This window comes from Neocloeon triangulifer, unplaced genomic scaffold (assembly GCF_031216515.1).
Source record: "Neocloeon triangulifer isolate White Clay Creek 2 clone unplaced genomic scaffold, ASM3121651v1 ptg000013l, whole genome shotgun sequence".
Taxonomy (NCBI): Eukaryota; Metazoa; Arthropoda; class Insecta; order Ephemeroptera; family Baetidae; genus Neocloeon; species Neocloeon triangulifer.
In genome coordinates, this window is record NW_026775555.1 from 8,190,519 (window position 1) to 8,203,673 (window position 13,155).

General features: G+C 37.1%; 6 protein-coding genes across 11 annotated transcripts; 2 read left to right on the plus strand and 4 right to left on the minus strand.

Moving 5' to 3' along the window:
• The first annotated feature begins 82 nt into the window (after nt 1-82).
• LOC132198981 (CD2 antigen cytoplasmic tail-binding protein 2 homolog) lies at nt 83-1,807 on the plus strand. Its single transcript, XM_059623345.1, has 6 exons — nt 83-373; nt 431-597; nt 654-810; nt 866-1,047; nt 1,100-1,277; nt 1,380-1,807. The coding sequence occupies exons 1-6, from the start codon at nt 193-195 to the stop codon at nt 1,559-1,561; spliced, it is 1,047 nt and encodes a 348-aa protein (XP_059479328.1). The 5' UTR covers nt 83-192; the 3' UTR covers nt 1,562-1,807.
• Nucleotides 1,360-2,515, minus strand: LOC132198984 (phospholipase A2-like). The gene is made up of 4 exons (XM_059623351.1): nt 2,128-2,515; nt 1,917-2,076; nt 1,716-1,868; nt 1,360-1,654 (listed from the first exon to the last, which is right to left on the minus strand). Exons 1-4 carry the CDS (start codon nt 2,330-2,332, stop codon nt 1,564-1,566), a joined length of 609 nt encoding a protein of 202 aa, XP_059479334.1. The 5' UTR covers nt 2,333-2,515; the 3' UTR covers nt 1,360-1,563.
• A 402-nt stretch (nt 2,516-2,917) lies between these two features.
• On the plus strand, nt 2,918-6,465 carry LOC132198980 (TRAF-type zinc finger domain-containing protein 1-like). 5 transcript variants are annotated; one of them, XR_009442071.1, is made up of 11 exons: nt 2,918-3,028; nt 3,083-3,232; nt 3,297-3,489; nt 3,636-3,828; nt 3,894-4,258; nt 4,308-4,658; nt 4,721-4,915; nt 4,977-5,176; nt 5,233-5,415; nt 5,478-5,590; nt 5,953-6,465. XR_009442071.1 is itself a non-coding variant. In XM_059623342.1 (10 exons), the coding sequence occupies exons 2-9, from the start codon at nt 3,201-3,203 to the stop codon at nt 5,381-5,383; spliced, it is 1,680 nt and encodes a 559-aa protein (XP_059479325.1). In that variant the 5' UTR covers nt 2,918-3,028; nt 3,083-3,200; the 3' UTR covers nt 5,384-5,415; nt 5,478-6,465. The 5 variants fall into 5 exon arrangements, 3 of the variants coding, with proteins under 3 accessions (XP_059479325.1, XP_059479326.1, XP_059479327.1); XR_009442072.1 differs by having other exon boundaries at nt 5,233-5,323; XM_059623342.1 differs by having other exon boundaries at nt 5,478-6,465.
• LOC132198983 (zinc finger protein tra-4-like) lies at nt 5,592-8,620 on the minus strand. 2 transcript variants are annotated; one of them, XM_059623349.1, is made up of 4 exons: nt 7,542-8,620; nt 6,496-6,945; nt 6,192-6,436; nt 5,592-6,132 (listed from the first exon to the last, which is right to left on the minus strand). In XM_059623349.1, the coding sequence occupies exons 2-4, from the start codon at nt 6,889-6,891 to the stop codon at nt 5,949-5,951; spliced, it is 825 nt and encodes a 274-aa protein (XP_059479332.1). In that variant the 5' UTR covers nt 6,892-6,945; nt 7,542-8,620; the 3' UTR covers nt 5,592-5,948. The 2 variants fall into 2 exon arrangements, with proteins under 2 accessions (XP_059479332.1, XP_059479331.1); XM_059623348.1 differs by having other exon boundaries at nt 5,593-6,132; nt 6,496-6,902.
• A 138-nt stretch (nt 8,621-8,758) lies between these two features.
• LOC132198985 (cytochrome b-c1 complex subunit 9) lies at nt 8,759-9,238 on the minus strand. The gene is made up of 2 exons (XM_059623352.1): nt 9,071-9,238; nt 8,759-8,967 (listed from the first exon to the last, which is right to left on the minus strand). Exons 1-2 carry the CDS (start codon nt 9,212-9,214, stop codon nt 8,929-8,931), a joined length of 183 nt encoding a protein of 60 aa, XP_059479335.1. The 5' UTR covers nt 9,215-9,238; the 3' UTR covers nt 8,759-8,928.
• A 1,612-nt stretch (nt 9,239-10,850) lies between these two features.
• LOC132199066 (uncharacterized) lies at nt 10,851-13,134 on the minus strand. The gene is made up of 7 exons (XM_059623454.1): nt 13,005-13,134; nt 12,572-12,616; nt 12,323-12,462; nt 12,123-12,262; nt 11,821-12,031; nt 11,625-11,753; nt 10,851-11,569 (listed from the first exon to the last, which is right to left on the minus strand). Exons 1-7 carry the CDS (start codon nt 13,132-13,134, stop codon nt 11,312-11,314), a joined length of 1,053 nt encoding a protein of 350 aa, XP_059479437.1. The 3' UTR covers nt 10,851-11,311.
• Nucleotides 13,135-13,155: the final 21 nt, after the last annotated feature.

A 13,155-nucleotide genomic window follows, 5' to 3' on the forward strand; every position in this document is an offset into this window, starting at 1 on the left:
ATCTTCTTTATTGTTGAACTGAAACTTTATTTCTGAATCTAATTAAAATTTTGTTGGCAGCATTAAGTTGCAAGGTCTTGCAAATCAAAACGTAAACAAAAGCAAAGCAAACGTTGAAACTCGTCCAACGTGCGTGTGCTCTTGATTGTTTTTCGCGATAATACTGATAATATTTTTTTTGATCAACTGAAAATGCCGAAAAGGAAACTCAACGAGGAGGAAGAAGAAGATAACAGCTGGGTGAACGCTGCAGGTGGCTCTGCAAAGATTGTAGACCCTGAGAAAATAAAAAAGCATTCGTTGGACTCCGACGAAGAAGAGAGCGATGAAGATGAACAGAAATATCACATACTTGCCTCTGATGATATTACAGGTTTTATATCGCAAGTGACTGATATCTTGTATTTATTCATATTTTATAATTTTACAGGGCAAGAGGAAGCCACGGCTCAATTTGACGGTGAAGTGCAAATCACTCCTTTCAACATGAAAGAGGAGCTGGAAGAGGGTCACTTTGATACAGAGGGCCACTACCATTTTAAAAAGGAGAGCAGAGAGGAGAGAGATGTCTGGCTCGACAATATTGATTGGATCAAAGTATAAATATCAGCATTTTTATTGTAAACCAAAAATTGAACTTTCATTTTTAAAAGGTTCGTCGAACTGCACCAGAGGAGGGTGTTTTAAAAGAAGCTGAAAGCAGCAGTGATGATGAAGAAGTGAAGCAGTTTGATAAAGTAGGAGGCTACCGCTCCATATTGTCTCACTTGAAACCTGGGGAGTCTGTTGCAAAAGCTTTGAGGAGACTAGGTTGTGAATTTAAAAATTATGAAATTGTTCAAATTTTACATAATTTTATTTCTAGGTGGAGGACAGAGTTTAACTGCGTCACAAAAACTTAAGATGAAGAAATTGGGCCAAAGTGTCGAGAGTTCCTCTGAAGATAAGGCAGATTTTTTGACATTAACTGAGCTCGCCAACAACATGCTGAATGCAACGGGAAATATGAACGTCTACCAAGAAACATTTGAGCAAATCCAATGCACTGTAATTGAATTTTATATTTTTGTAATATTTGCTTAAAATATGTATCACACAGGTCAACATTGCTGATGCCAGAAAAGCAAAAGTTGAGGACCCATTAGACTTATTTGCTGACAATTTTGATGAGAAGGAAAAGGAGCGAATCGGAGGCACGTCTGGTGAGGCTGAAAAGCCTACTGAAAGTGAACAGGAGAAGGAATCATCTTCTCAAGACCAAGCAGGGAAAAATGATGGTAATTTAAAATAAAAAAGCAATTGCTAATAATATTTATATGTTAAAATATTTATTTATTTATAAATGTTTTGTATATTTAATTGGCAATTATTTTTTTCAGTTGTGCAATGGGAATTCAAATGGTCGGAGAGCAGTGACGAAGTGCATGGACCACATACATCGGAACAAATGCAGGCTTGGGTAGAGGAAGGTTACTTTAAGGATAGTGTGTGTGTCCGCAAAGTGGGCAGCGCAGCAAATTTTTACTCCGCAAGAAGGGTCGACTTTGAACTTTACATCTAGACTTATTCGTAATAATGAGGGTTATCAAAAAACTGCCACTTTTTATCCCTAGTTTCATCCAAATCGTACTCCAGGCATCTCCGTGGCGGATCCCTTTAAATTTTTATAAGCAAATATTAATAATTACTCTCATTCAATTTTTGGCAAATATTACTGTGAATATCTCCTGCACTGAATTATAGGATAGTCTTTCTTGAAGCACTGGCTTCCAAACAAGTTGAAATAAAGATGGCCCACATCATTCGAGGCATCAGTGTTGTCATTCTCCAAACACATTTTGAACTTAGCATCACAGTCGCAATGAACCCTAAATTTAATACTGGTAAATTTAGTGACACTTTGGTGAAATCAATACTTTGTGTACGGAGCAGTGTTTTTCAGTCCGTATTTAGTCTTTCCCGCTGAAATGTAATCTGGACAGTAATCGTGGTCTCTGCAGCACATATCAGTTTTCTCGTAAAGGCCCAAGTCGCCGTAATGCGTCGCTACATTTCCTTGTCCGCACCACTTTGTTCCTTTTTGTTCAGATTTTGTACAAATTTTAGTAAAAATAATAGATTTCTTACCTGGATAAATTAATTTCCTGATGGTCCTGTCCTCATCGATGGGCCTTCGGCCATCAATTTCTTTTGACTTGTCTGCTGGATTACCTGGTATCTCTGTTTCAGTTTCAAAAGGTTCACGAGGGTTTTCAAAAAAAGGCCTCTTGCTGCATGAAATTATTTGAAACGTAATCATAGGAAATAAAATCGTGGACACTAATGACCACATTGTGCTATAGTTTCCAAGTGCACACTGAATAAACGTTTTGCTTACCTTCCGATTTTAAATGTTTGCAAGGAAGGCCACTTTCGACAAAAAGTATAATAGGCAATAGCACATGCATGCGTATCACTTTGCACATTGTTTATCACGGCGCGGGTAGCTCATAAATATTCACAATTGATCTTTGTCAAAGTCAAACTCGTCATGAATAATATATTAATTTGGAGGCTGAATATACTTTATTAGCACTCATTATAAAAACTCGCTCAAGTTTATGGGCATATATAATGCAATTAATTTATTGCTTCAATTTATTGCCTAGCTTCACTATTTATTTTATTAAGACTTCAATTAAAATTTAATAAAAGCAATTCTCAGAATGAGTTGATCTCTTCTTGTTATTAATTTATAAATTATTCCGTAGTTAATTCCAATGTATACAAATTATTTAAATTATTATCTTAATCGCTATTGCAAATAAATATAATTAATTATTTTAAATTACCTAAATTACCGTAAATTACGTCTCTTTATTTGATAGTCCTTGAAATTCTATTTTCGCGCCCTAAGAATTTAAACTGCGTGCAGCCCCTAAATGACCGCCCCACTCTTTTCTGCGCGATGTCCGAAAAATTTATTTTGGTTCATCACCAAAGCGATTGTTGTCGAGAGAAGAGAGAATTCAAATTGGCAGATAGTGAGGCAAGTAAAATCGCATTTTAGTGACATTGCAGCTTTTAACAAATTCTGTCGCAGGTTAAATTATGACCACATTTCGCTTGACACTCTTTCGGTGGCCAAATTGATCTCGCTTTTCAGTGAAGGCTGACCACAGGCAGCAAAAAACGAAAACTCGTCGAGCAGCAAAAGCAGCATGGAGGAAGAAATGGAAATTTGCTCCAACTGGTGCGGTCACAAACATAAAGAGATTTTCCTCCTTTATTTGTCTGACGAAACTTTGGAATTTCAGCAAGCGTGAGATCAGGAGTGTTAATTACGTGACACACTCGGTGCACTGCCACCGCAATATCGTCGTATGCAACAAGTGCAACGAGCCGGTGCCTCGGGCAGAGCTCGCCGAGCACGATGCAAACGAGCATAGGCTCAAGTCGTGCAGGGACTGTGGGGCGCAGGTGGAGAAGGCCCTCATGCAGAAACATGTGGTATAAAACTTGATACGTTTTACAATACATGTCGTTTGCCCTCTTTTTATTCAAATTAAACGCTGCCCCCTGAGAATACGCACGCGATTTTTTTGCCTTAAGTTTTTGTCTGACCTTTGCGGTTTATATTTTTGTTTATTCTACAGAAGGAAGACTGCTCTCACAGGAAAGTAGTGTGCACATTCTGCGAAATCGAGCTGCCGTCCAAGGAGTTGGCTGACCACGAAAGCTACTGCGGCACCAGAACCGAGAAATGTGCACAATGCGGCGAATTTGTGATGATCAAGTACCAAGCTCTCCACTTGGACAGTAACCATGGCTTCCTGAAACTTGAAGACGGTTAAATAGATTTTAATCAATCCACACACAAAATATTTATGCATATTTATGTTTTTCTGATGCAGAACCTGGACCACCTCCTAGCTGGGAGGTCCCTGCAAAGCCTCCGACAAAGATTGAACCAAGCCGTCCAATCCTCAAAAGTGCCATCCGTCCAGCAAGCTCTCTCCTAGCTGCTAGTGCCAAGAAGTCTGTTCCTAACACTGTGAGATTTGCACCTGTTGAGAAGTCACCTCCCCCTGCTGCTCCTGAACCTACTGTTGAGGAACGCCAAACAAAATTTGGCACCAACAAAATAGGGGCAGAGGTCAAACCAATAGTCTGTAAAGCTGCTGAAACTGTGCTGGAAACAGAGAAAAAAACAGTTCCTATCTATGATGAAGAGGCTGATCGCCTCCTTGCCTTCAAACTAGCACAAGATGAGATGGAAGTAGGGATATTTTTTGTTTAATTCATGACTTTTATTCAAATTTCTGTAGATGATGAGCAAATACCAACTGGATGGAATATTAGAACAGAGAAGAAAAATTGTTGATCAAACTTCCGAGAAGAAAAGCTGTGTTCCTGAAAAGCGTACACGAACATCTCCTGTGAATTTTGTCCTACCTGCTGCTATTGAAAACATGGGTGCCGTTGGTGGCAAACCTAAAGAGCCAGTCACTAAACAAAAGAACCCAGACTCGACTGATTCCGAGAAAGCCACCACTCTTGTTAGCTCCAAACAGGAAACATACAAGCCCCCTGAGCAAGCTGGAGACTTCGAGGATGTCCAGATTCCTTGTGAATTTTGCGAAATTCTTGTCCCTGCTAGTCGCCTTTTGATCCACCAGGTATATTTCTGCATTGCGTATTATATTTATTGTGTTTTAAGTGTAATGTCCTGATGTGATAGACTGGTTGTCGTCCTGACCTTGCATGCTACATACCCTACAAATACAACAAAATCAAGATTGCTCAGCCAGAACAGGACCACGAAAACCAAAACAACATTTCTGAAGCTGCAAAAGCACCAAATCGAACAAAGACTATTATCCCCTGTGATCTTTGCAATGCCAATATCCCACCTGAGAAATTCATTCAACACCAGGTTAATATTTCTAAGACACAAAACATTTTCTTGCTAATATTGAAATTATTAATTTCTTCAGTTAGCTTGTGAAATAAAGCACCTCCCTGTTCGAGCTGACAAGCCTAAAGCACTGGTGATGCCTCTCTCTGGACGTACTCTTCGTGCCTCTCATTCAATCGAAGAGTCCATTCTTCCAGCCCTGGAAACTCTTGAGAAAGAAGTTAGTTTGAAGCCTGGTTTGCGGAACTGCATGTCAGCTGGTAACTTCAAAGACTTCAGGTATTTCAAATATCTTCATTTATTAATTTGTTTTGATAAAAAATCTGTAACTAAAGCGACCCTTCTTCTTCATCTGGGAGCCACAGCAATGATGGTCCTTGTGATTCAGATGAGAGAGCTAAACAGGGAGCTGTTCCAAAGCAGAAGGCAAGGCGTGATAGATCTCGAGTTAAATCCCCAATCCAACCTCCTACCCGTTATTACTAACACTCTAATTAACTGCTCTTGTATCAATAACAGTAAGTCCCTACGTAGGCTTGCATGAAACGAGTTAATATTTACAGTTTGTTTGTATTTGCAGCCAAAATCCATTAAGAAGTACAGAGCTCCACAACCACCGCAACTTGATAAAGTTTAGGCGCCATGGTGAGAGTTTCAACGACCTCTCCGCTCAACGTTAGATTTGTGCTTCAGGTATTATTTTAAGAACTCGCCCAACCCACAACAATAATGTGCTTGATTTCTGGCTAAATTTTTCTATATTAAGAGGAAATTTATATTGAGAGGCTCTCACAAAAAAAAAGTTTTTTAATTCCATTTGAAACTGTTCACTATTCGGTTTAATATAATTTGGTAGTCTTCTTACATAGGATTGTTAAAAATTTTTTGACTTTGGCTTTGCAGTGGTAAAAATTATAGTAATTTAAACAAGAAAGTATGAACAACATATCTTGACTGATTCCTGCAATCAAGCATAAGACGAAAATTAGAGCATAAATTTATGCTAGTGTAAAATTTCCATTATTGCGTAGATTGGTTAACTATGCTCTTTTCAGTCCAATTGAGTGTGGTGTAATCTATGGTGTCTTTGGACAAAGCTGTTTCTGTAAAACACTGCTGAGCAGACGCCACACCCATAGAGAGGCCGCATCAATGCCTTGACTTTGTTATGCTTCCGTTTCACATGTGCCACCAGATCGCAGTCAGATTCAAAGAAAACGTCGCAAGAACCACACCTAGAATTTGTGATCATTAAAAAACTGGTCTATATTTGGCATCTAAAAAAATAACGTACCTAAAGTCTCCGTGTGTTTGTCTGGAGGGAGCGATTGGCGTGCTGCACGTGAACGGAGTTTTTTTCCTGCTGGGCCCGAAGCACGAGGTTTTTACAGGCGTATCTTCGATAAAAGTGTGAATGGGCTCATCTCCATGGTCGTCATCGGAAGACGCTGCGGGTTGTTGAACCAAGTACTGCTGTAACTCTGAAATGTGTACCTCATCAACATGGTGACTCAGAAGGTCTCCAAACGCAGCAAGAACCTAAAATAAGATTTTTTTTTTTTAATTTTTTAAGTAATAATATTTTTGGTACAATTAACCTTATAATCACAGAAAGGACAGGCTAGTTTTTGATCAGGGGCGGTTCGCCCACGAAAAAGACGTCCAAGTTCTGCACTGTGTTCCTGCAAAAGGTGCGGAGGCAGCAACTCCTGCTCGAAGAATCTAGCAGGACACAGAGGACAGCAGCGCATTCTTAGTACATCGAGGCGCTGGAGGCGGCTCAGTTGGGTTGCGTGCTGCCCCCGAAGATGTGCCTCCAGTTGGTCTGCATCATTAAAGGACTCGGGACAGAAGTGGCAGAAGCGGGGCTGACTGGGTTCTGCTTCTGGAGGGAGCTTCAGAGCCTCCAGCATGAGAGAGGCTTCTGCGTTGTCCGGAGCAGCGTAAATAGTTTCCTGGCTGCTGCTGGCGAAAAGGTCATCCACACAAGCCATTGCAAGAAATCCTAATGAGACGATAAAAGGTTCTATATTCTTCTCCGAATAACGCTAAAATTAAATGAACAGTTCTTATTTATTTTTTATTTTCAAAAAGAAAATTAATTTTTTGCTCTTCAAAAGTTAGATTAATCTTGGAATTACAATATTTCATGGAAACTTTTGTCTTTAAAAGAGTAAATTATTTTTTTAAGGGCTGTAAAATATTATTATTTTTTTTTCAGATTTAACAGCGGTAAATAAAAATGTAGATTCCTAATTCCTAGAGAGGCCATAAAGTTGAAACAGCAATAACAACAGCTAATAAAAAAATTTGTCTGGCAGTAATAAAGTATTTTCGCAGCGTTTAGTTAAATATTTTGCATGCTGCCTCTGGGTTCTGGGTCCTCTATTTTTTCTATTAAACCTCTCAAATTATTGAAGCCCATAAAAGGCGAGATAATTATAGTGGTCCAGAAAGAATGCAAATTACTATAACTTTCTGAGAAAATTCATAGAATTACAATAATTTATTTATGTCATTAAATTTTGCCGGAGGCCACAACTTTTTAGTGAGCACACACCTGACCGTTGAAGTTAATTCAAATGTATGAATATAGGGCCGTTTCCTTGGGGGGAAAACAAATATTTAATAACTATGAACTTACCTAGTTTTTGATCGATTGCAGGTTATTTTTCTCAAGGCGCATCGGTGGAATAAAAAACACTGACCTGCTCGCTTGTGCGTGTGCAACAAGCTGAATAAAGAAAATTCATCCCACTTTCGAAAGCAGCATTTAAAAAAAGTTGTCCCCCCATTTATGGAACCAACGGCCACTTGCTCAGCCCGTAAGCTCTATTTGGGAGGGACTGAATTTAATTGAGACTCGTGCGGGACAAAAAAAAATGCCAAATTATTTTGCATAATGGTGCCTGGAGTAATTTTTTGCCTTTCTAATATTCCAGTGTGACACCTGGTCTACTTTTATTTATACATTTTGATTATGATTATTGAATTGCGTGTCCTGCAAGAAGCCTCCGTGGCAGGCTGCAGAACACAAAAGGATCTGCCAAACTTTGGCACCATCGCACACGGAGCTTTAATTGTGTGTGGGTGGAAAGAGGGAAGTCGATGGATGTTCTCACAATAAACACACGAGCTTGAAAATTACAATTTCTATAAAGCCTTTTAGGGTGTAGGTGTTGATCATCAAATAAAATATATGAATGATAAATAAGCATTAAAAATGTGAAGTCTGTGTATCCTATATTAGAATTTTTCTCCCTTAATAAACTTCATAGACAAATTTGTCTTATCTATTAATAACAGATTAATAATATTTCAGAAAAATAATAAGTATTAATTAGTATCAAATGAAACGATAAATTTTTGGAAAACAATTCTTTTGACTGAGCTTTGCAATAATACTTTTCACTTGCATGGGACAGCTAGACTAGAGATGTTTGCTTCAACAAGTTAAATTAAATCTCATCTCGGCCTGTATGGCTTCGTTACAATGAATCACAAAAAAAGCAATTTTATATTGTTGGTTCGTGTAGGAGCACATATTCCAATTTGAAATTTTTAGTCGACCAAATAGAAAAGGTTTAGTTTTCAAGATAAGTTGAAAAAAAACAACGAATTGTCCACTCTTTTTTTAACATGGCTCAAAATCTCCTGCATAGAGCATTTTTCTTAAAATATTAAAGAAAAAAATAAACAAGAAATGACTGGAAGGGCTTTATTTTGTGGAGATAAAATTGATTAAAATAAAAATTACTATACAGATGAACCTTATTTTTTAGTACTTGGCTTGGCTCCAATTTGCCAAATTAAAAACATGAAAAATGGTTTGACATATGATCACAATAAAAATTTTTGAAGCTTATTTAACTAGGGTTTTTTTTATTTTTTTTCTGTAACACATAAATAACATGGCCTTCTTGCAAGCAACTCGATCAATCGATTGACAATTTTACCATCATTTGCAGGCTGGAGGAAAACTATACAAAGGAGCTAGGTGTGCATGTATAGATGGAAATCTTGGAGAGTTTCTACTGCTCATACTTGTCCTTAATATGCTTCCAAAGTTTCTGGAAAAACACAGGAAAATTAAGAAAAATATAACAAATTAGCAGGTTTATTGCGGGTGCATGAGAATATTTTTTGCTGTTGCAGGAAGGACATAAAACTTACCCCCTGGTTGATGTTATCGTAAAGTGTGTCGGACAAGATTTCAAAGGACCGCTCGAAGAAGAACGTGCCGCCGATGATGGTTAATGCAAAGGTTGACGTTCTCTTAAATAGAGCATTGTACAAGAATCCTCCGACTCCGGCCATTTTTGATCAAGTCAAAAAAATTAGGTGAAAAGAAGATGCCAACCGAACAAAATTATTCAGCTTAAACAAATAACAAATCTCGCCAACTTAATAAAATTAAATTAAATACCAAAACAAAACAAAATGTGTTTTCTAGGGATTGTGGAAATATAATTCTACTATCCCAAGCGTTTTCATTTTCTTTCACCCGTCAACACATTAATGTATGTATTATTTAACTCTCTTGACTCATGACTCTTGTTTTTGACCAGCATAATATCTTCAGGACACACATCAGAACAAAAATGAGCAAAAAGCAGGCAGTACCATTATTAAGGAGCATGTACATGATGATTTTATTTTATTACCTAAATGGCTTTTCAGATTTTAAAATCCTTAATATTTTACATACATAGCTTTATACTTTTAATTAATGATTGTTGTTGGACTCTTTTGTTTGTTAAATTAGAATTAAAATTTCTAATGTTAATTTAAGAGATCGGGCTTTTCCTCGTTTTCCATGATCATCTCCTCCAGTGTCACCTTCTTCAAACAAATTTCTAATGAAACAAAATTTCAGTGGCAGTCTGTGGTGCCACATTATTGCTGAGCACAAGGCCGCGCACCTCAAGATCGGCCATCATTTCTGTCATCTTCGACTTCACGAGCTCATGCCCTTCACGCCCAAGGTCTTCGACGCCATGAAGTCTGAGTTCTGGACAAAGTGAGTCTTTATTTTAGTCACAAATTTATCTGTTTTTTTCCTTACTAACTAATTTTCATAAACTAACCTTCTACAATTTTCTTTCTGAGTGTCTCTGAGCAAGGAAGTAATTAAAATTTATTTGCAACTCAAAGTACTTTTATAATAAGGCTGGTTTTGTAATTTAAAGCTATTTTTAAATTATGAATGATAACATTTTCTCGTTATGAATGAATAAGCTAAATGCGTTAAAAAAATTAAATCTTTTGCTCTAGATCAGATTTAGTCCAACTTTTATATCAAATGCTTTCACTGCCACAACTTTTTTACAGCTTACTTATTTTGTATTCCTACGCGGAAACATCAAAATTGAGTTTTTTTTAGAAATAAAGATAATTTTACTATAGTTTTTATTTTTACTATTAATTGCTGATTATATTCACAAGTTTTTTTTACATATGTATGTATAAACCTTTAAAAGTTTAACTGGTACGATTCTTTGACTAAAACAAAATTTACTTTTCTTAGACTTTTGGACCATTCGAATCATAACAAGTTGAAAGCGGCTAATCCTGACAGAGAAGAAAGAGGTCCCCAGCCAGACTAGGGGTTGAATCCTGACAGCTTGAGGAGTCCTCAGATGCGTTCGCCACCTGAATATCGTCTCTAGGTCTCAACAACCTGATTCAATCCGCAGGTAAGAAAGGACAAGCCTTCAAACTCAAGCATCTTCCTTGCCTTGACAATGAGTTCCTTGAAGTGTGGCTGTTGCTGCCCCTTGCATTATCTGAAACCACTTTTCCAACTTTATCCGGTGCCCCATCCCCCAAAGTGCCTCTCCTTTTTTCGCTACTTAGTCAAATAAGATACTAAAACAAAACAACTTTTCCATTGTTTAAAGCATTTTAATGATTTTTGGAATAATTTGATAATTTGTCATAAAACCTGCGCAATCATTAAAATTACAAGACTCATAATAAATTAATAATTTTGAAATAAATAATATATAGATCAATTACTAAAATGTTTTAGATTTAAAAACTTCTGCTAACACTATTATTTTTTATAGAAAATCTGAACATTTTGGCCGCACTGAAACAGAAAGCGTTTTTGATCATCACATGCCAAGAAAAGTGTCAGACTGCCACCTCAGCAGGAGCACCGTCAACGACCAGTCGGCCAATTAAGTTTGTGTGCGGGTAAGACACAGCCCTCTTTATCACACCCTTTTGCGCCCAGTAAATTTAATAGCTAGCTTTAAAAAATGTCTTAATTATAAAACTTTACAAACATTTTTTTTTTTTCAAGAATAGTTAAAAAGAGCAATCATTATTACAATTAGATAAAAGCAGTTTTTGGTCCATTACTATCACAAACAAAAAAAAAGCAAAGGATCTGTGAATTAAAAGCAAGCTTTAAACGCTTGTATCTCGAATAAAAATCAAGCTGTCAACAACGCCTTTTTTGTTTGTTGCGCTGCCTTCCTTTCCCTCGACGGATTGCAATTTTGAGGGGTGATTGCAGTCGGCAAATTTTAAATCCTTGCTGTTGAGACTTTTGGGAATCAACAAAAGCACAATGTGGCTGGAATTGTCAGTACGATATCTAAACAGAACAGCATAGCATCTGTACTGAACATTTGCCACTTTCATTTGATGAGCAAAATGTTTAGTCTGGAAGTTTTGGATTAATTAATTTTTAATTAGGTTTCAAAATTTTTTATGTTACCTTTAAAACTTTGCTCATGGCAATGGTGGTCTTTTTTTCCAGGTTTGCCTTCTCGCGCTCCAAAATAACCATGAAGGCTTCAGTGCTCAATCTGTACTGGGCCTTCTTTTTACCTAGGCAGCAGAGATTCTAAGTGTGATTTATGCAGGTGTTAGTTATTTTTTATACTCAAAAGTAAATTAGATTTTAATCTTACGTATGTTTTGAGAGCAATTGTTTTTTCCTCTGGCATCACCCCTCTTTTAAGGCACTCCAAGTACGCCCTCTTGGGCAAAAATTTAATTTTGTCGCAACTCCAAGTTCCACACGCCAGGCAAAAGAGTTTTCTTTGGCCACTGCTCAGGCACAGCCTTTCTAGCACGGGCTCGACGTGTGAAGAGAAACTTCCTGGCCTCTTCTGGTAATGCCTATTTGTAAATAGGAGTGAATTAATTATTTGTTTCCGTGAATCAAGCTTACGCTAATGATATTATGTTAAAAAAATATGACAAGACTTACATGTCCTGGACAATCTTCGTTGCTAAATAAATCATGTCCTCAGTTACACTTTCTTTGTTCATTATGGCCAAGGCCAGGAACTTCTTCAATTCCTCAGGGCTTTCAGGGCTCAGCAGAGCTTTTGCAGCTTGTTCGAGGCCCTTAAATTTAGAATTTTTAATGGAGATAACCATAAGTTAGACAAAAATCTGGAAACCCACCTCTCTGCATAAAAGTACCAAGATATTCAAATGGGCTGCATAGCAGCAATACCCTTCAATGGTGATGGTCTTGCCTGTTTCATCACGAATTTGATTTTTGTTGTTGACAAGAACCATTTTGCCCAACGGAGTAATGAACTCTGGAAAAATTAAATTTAAATAAGGAGGATTCTGGGTTCCAATGAAATTTAAAAGAAACAAGAAATAATTTTTAGCAATATTGTCAGCAGAAACACTATCAAAACTTACCATATTTTAGTTGAAACGGCGCTCGAGGAAATGTGACAGGAGGTTCTGGAAGTTTTTTTTTTTTAATTTTAAGCAATAGAAGTAGAATAATATTATATTTGATGAGAGTAAAAAAGATGGTTTTCTTATTGAGGGCTATCTATAGTTAAAAAAATTGTGTTTTTGTCTCTAAAATTACATTAATACACATCAACTGAGATCGAAAAGCCTCCTCTGATTTACATGAACTCAATTTTTGTACCCTGCAATGATTAGTTGAAAAATTAAATCCATTAACAGGTGCAGAACAGGTGGAAATGACAAAACGATGTTTACAATTTTATGTAATTCTATTGTGTTTTACAATAAGTAGTTTTTCTGTTTTGATTATTTTGCATCCCATGCAGGAACTTGATTTTTTTTTCGATTTCTAAAGGATAATAACATAATTTACCTGAGCCCAGCATCCACGGCACAAATTTCAGCTTCAAGGTTCGGAGCTCTTCCTTCACCTTAACTCTCCCGAAAAGAGGAACTTCTGGCTCCAAATTAATCGGCGCTTTTTTCATTTGCTTCTCTTTCATCTGAAAGTGAAAAGGAAAAGC

What these genes read in the sequence shown, in the direction of transcription:
- LOC132198985 (XM_059623352.1), bottom strand. Translation starts at nt 9,214, where the DNA reads ATGGCCGGAGTCGGAGGATTCTTGTACAATGCTCTATTTAAGAGAACG. An exon ending in ACGATAACATCAACCAGGGG is followed by an intron (nt 8,968 to 9,070) that starts GTAAGTTTTATG and finishes GTGTTTTTCCAG; the next exon opens with AAACTTTGGAAGCATATTAA.
- LOC132198983 (XM_059623349.1), bottom strand. Translation starts at nt 6,891, where the DNA reads ATGGCTTGTGTGGATGACCTTTTCGCCAGCAGCAGCCAGGAAACTATT. An exon ending in GTCCTTTCTGTGATTATAAG is followed by an intron (nt 6,437 to 6,495) that starts GTTAATTGTACC and finishes ATCTTATTTTAG; the next exon opens with GTTCTTGCTGCGTTTGGAGA. An exon ending in CAAACACACGGAGACTTTAG is followed by an intron (nt 6,133 to 6,191) that starts GTACGTTATTTT and finishes CACAAATTCTAG; the next exon opens with GTGTGGTTCTTGCGACGTTT.
- LOC132198981 (XM_059623345.1), top strand. Translation starts at nt 193, where the DNA reads ATGCCGAAAAGGAAACTCAACGAGGAGGAAGAAGAAGATAACAGCTGG. An exon ending in TGCCTCTGATGATATTACAG is followed by an intron (nt 374 to 430) that starts GTTTTATATCGC and finishes ATAATTTTACAG; the next exon opens with GGCAAGAGGAAGCCACGGCT. An exon ending in ACAATATTGATTGGATCAAA is followed by an intron (nt 598 to 653) that starts GTATAAATATCA and finishes CATTTTTAAAAG; the next exon opens with GTTCGTCGAACTGCACCAGA.
- LOC132198980 (XM_059623342.1), top strand. Translation starts at nt 3,201, where the DNA reads ATGGAGGAAGAAATGGAAATTTGCTCCAACTG. An exon ending in ATGGAAATTTGCTCCAACTG is followed by an intron (nt 3,233 to 3,296) that starts GTGCGGTCACAA and finishes TTGGAATTTCAG; the next exon opens with CAAGCGTGAGATCAGGAGTG. An exon ending in GTCGCCTTTTGATCCACCAG is followed by an intron (nt 4,659 to 4,720) that starts GTATATTTCTGC and finishes CTGATGTGATAG; the next exon opens with ACTGGTTGTCGTCCTGACCT.
- LOC132199066 (XM_059623454.1), bottom strand. Translation starts at nt 13,134, where the DNA reads ATGAAAGAGAAGCAAATGAAAAAAGCGCCGATTAATTTGGAGCCAGAA. An exon ending in GCCGTTTCAACTAAAATATG is followed by an intron (nt 12,463 to 12,571) that starts GTAAGTTTTGAT and finishes TAATTTTTCCAG; the next exon opens with AGTTCATTACTCCGTTGGGC. An exon ending in TGGTACTTTTATGCAGAGAG is followed by an intron (nt 12,263 to 12,322) that starts GTGGGTTTCCAG and finishes TCTAAATTTAAG; the next exon opens with GGCCTCGAACAAGCTGCAAA.
- LOC132198984 (XM_059623351.1), bottom strand. Translation starts at nt 2,332, where the DNA reads ATGTGGTCATTAGTGTCCACGATTTTATTTCCTATGATTACGTTTCAA. An exon ending in AACACTGCTCCGTACACAAA is followed by an intron (nt 1,869 to 1,916) that starts GTATTGATTTCA and finishes TATTAAATTTAG; the next exon opens with GGTTCATTGCGACTGTGATG. An exon ending in CAGTGCAGGAGATATTCACA is followed by an intron (nt 1,655 to 1,715) that starts GTAATATTTGCC and finishes AAAAATTTAAAG; the next exon opens with GGATCCGCCACGGAGATGCC.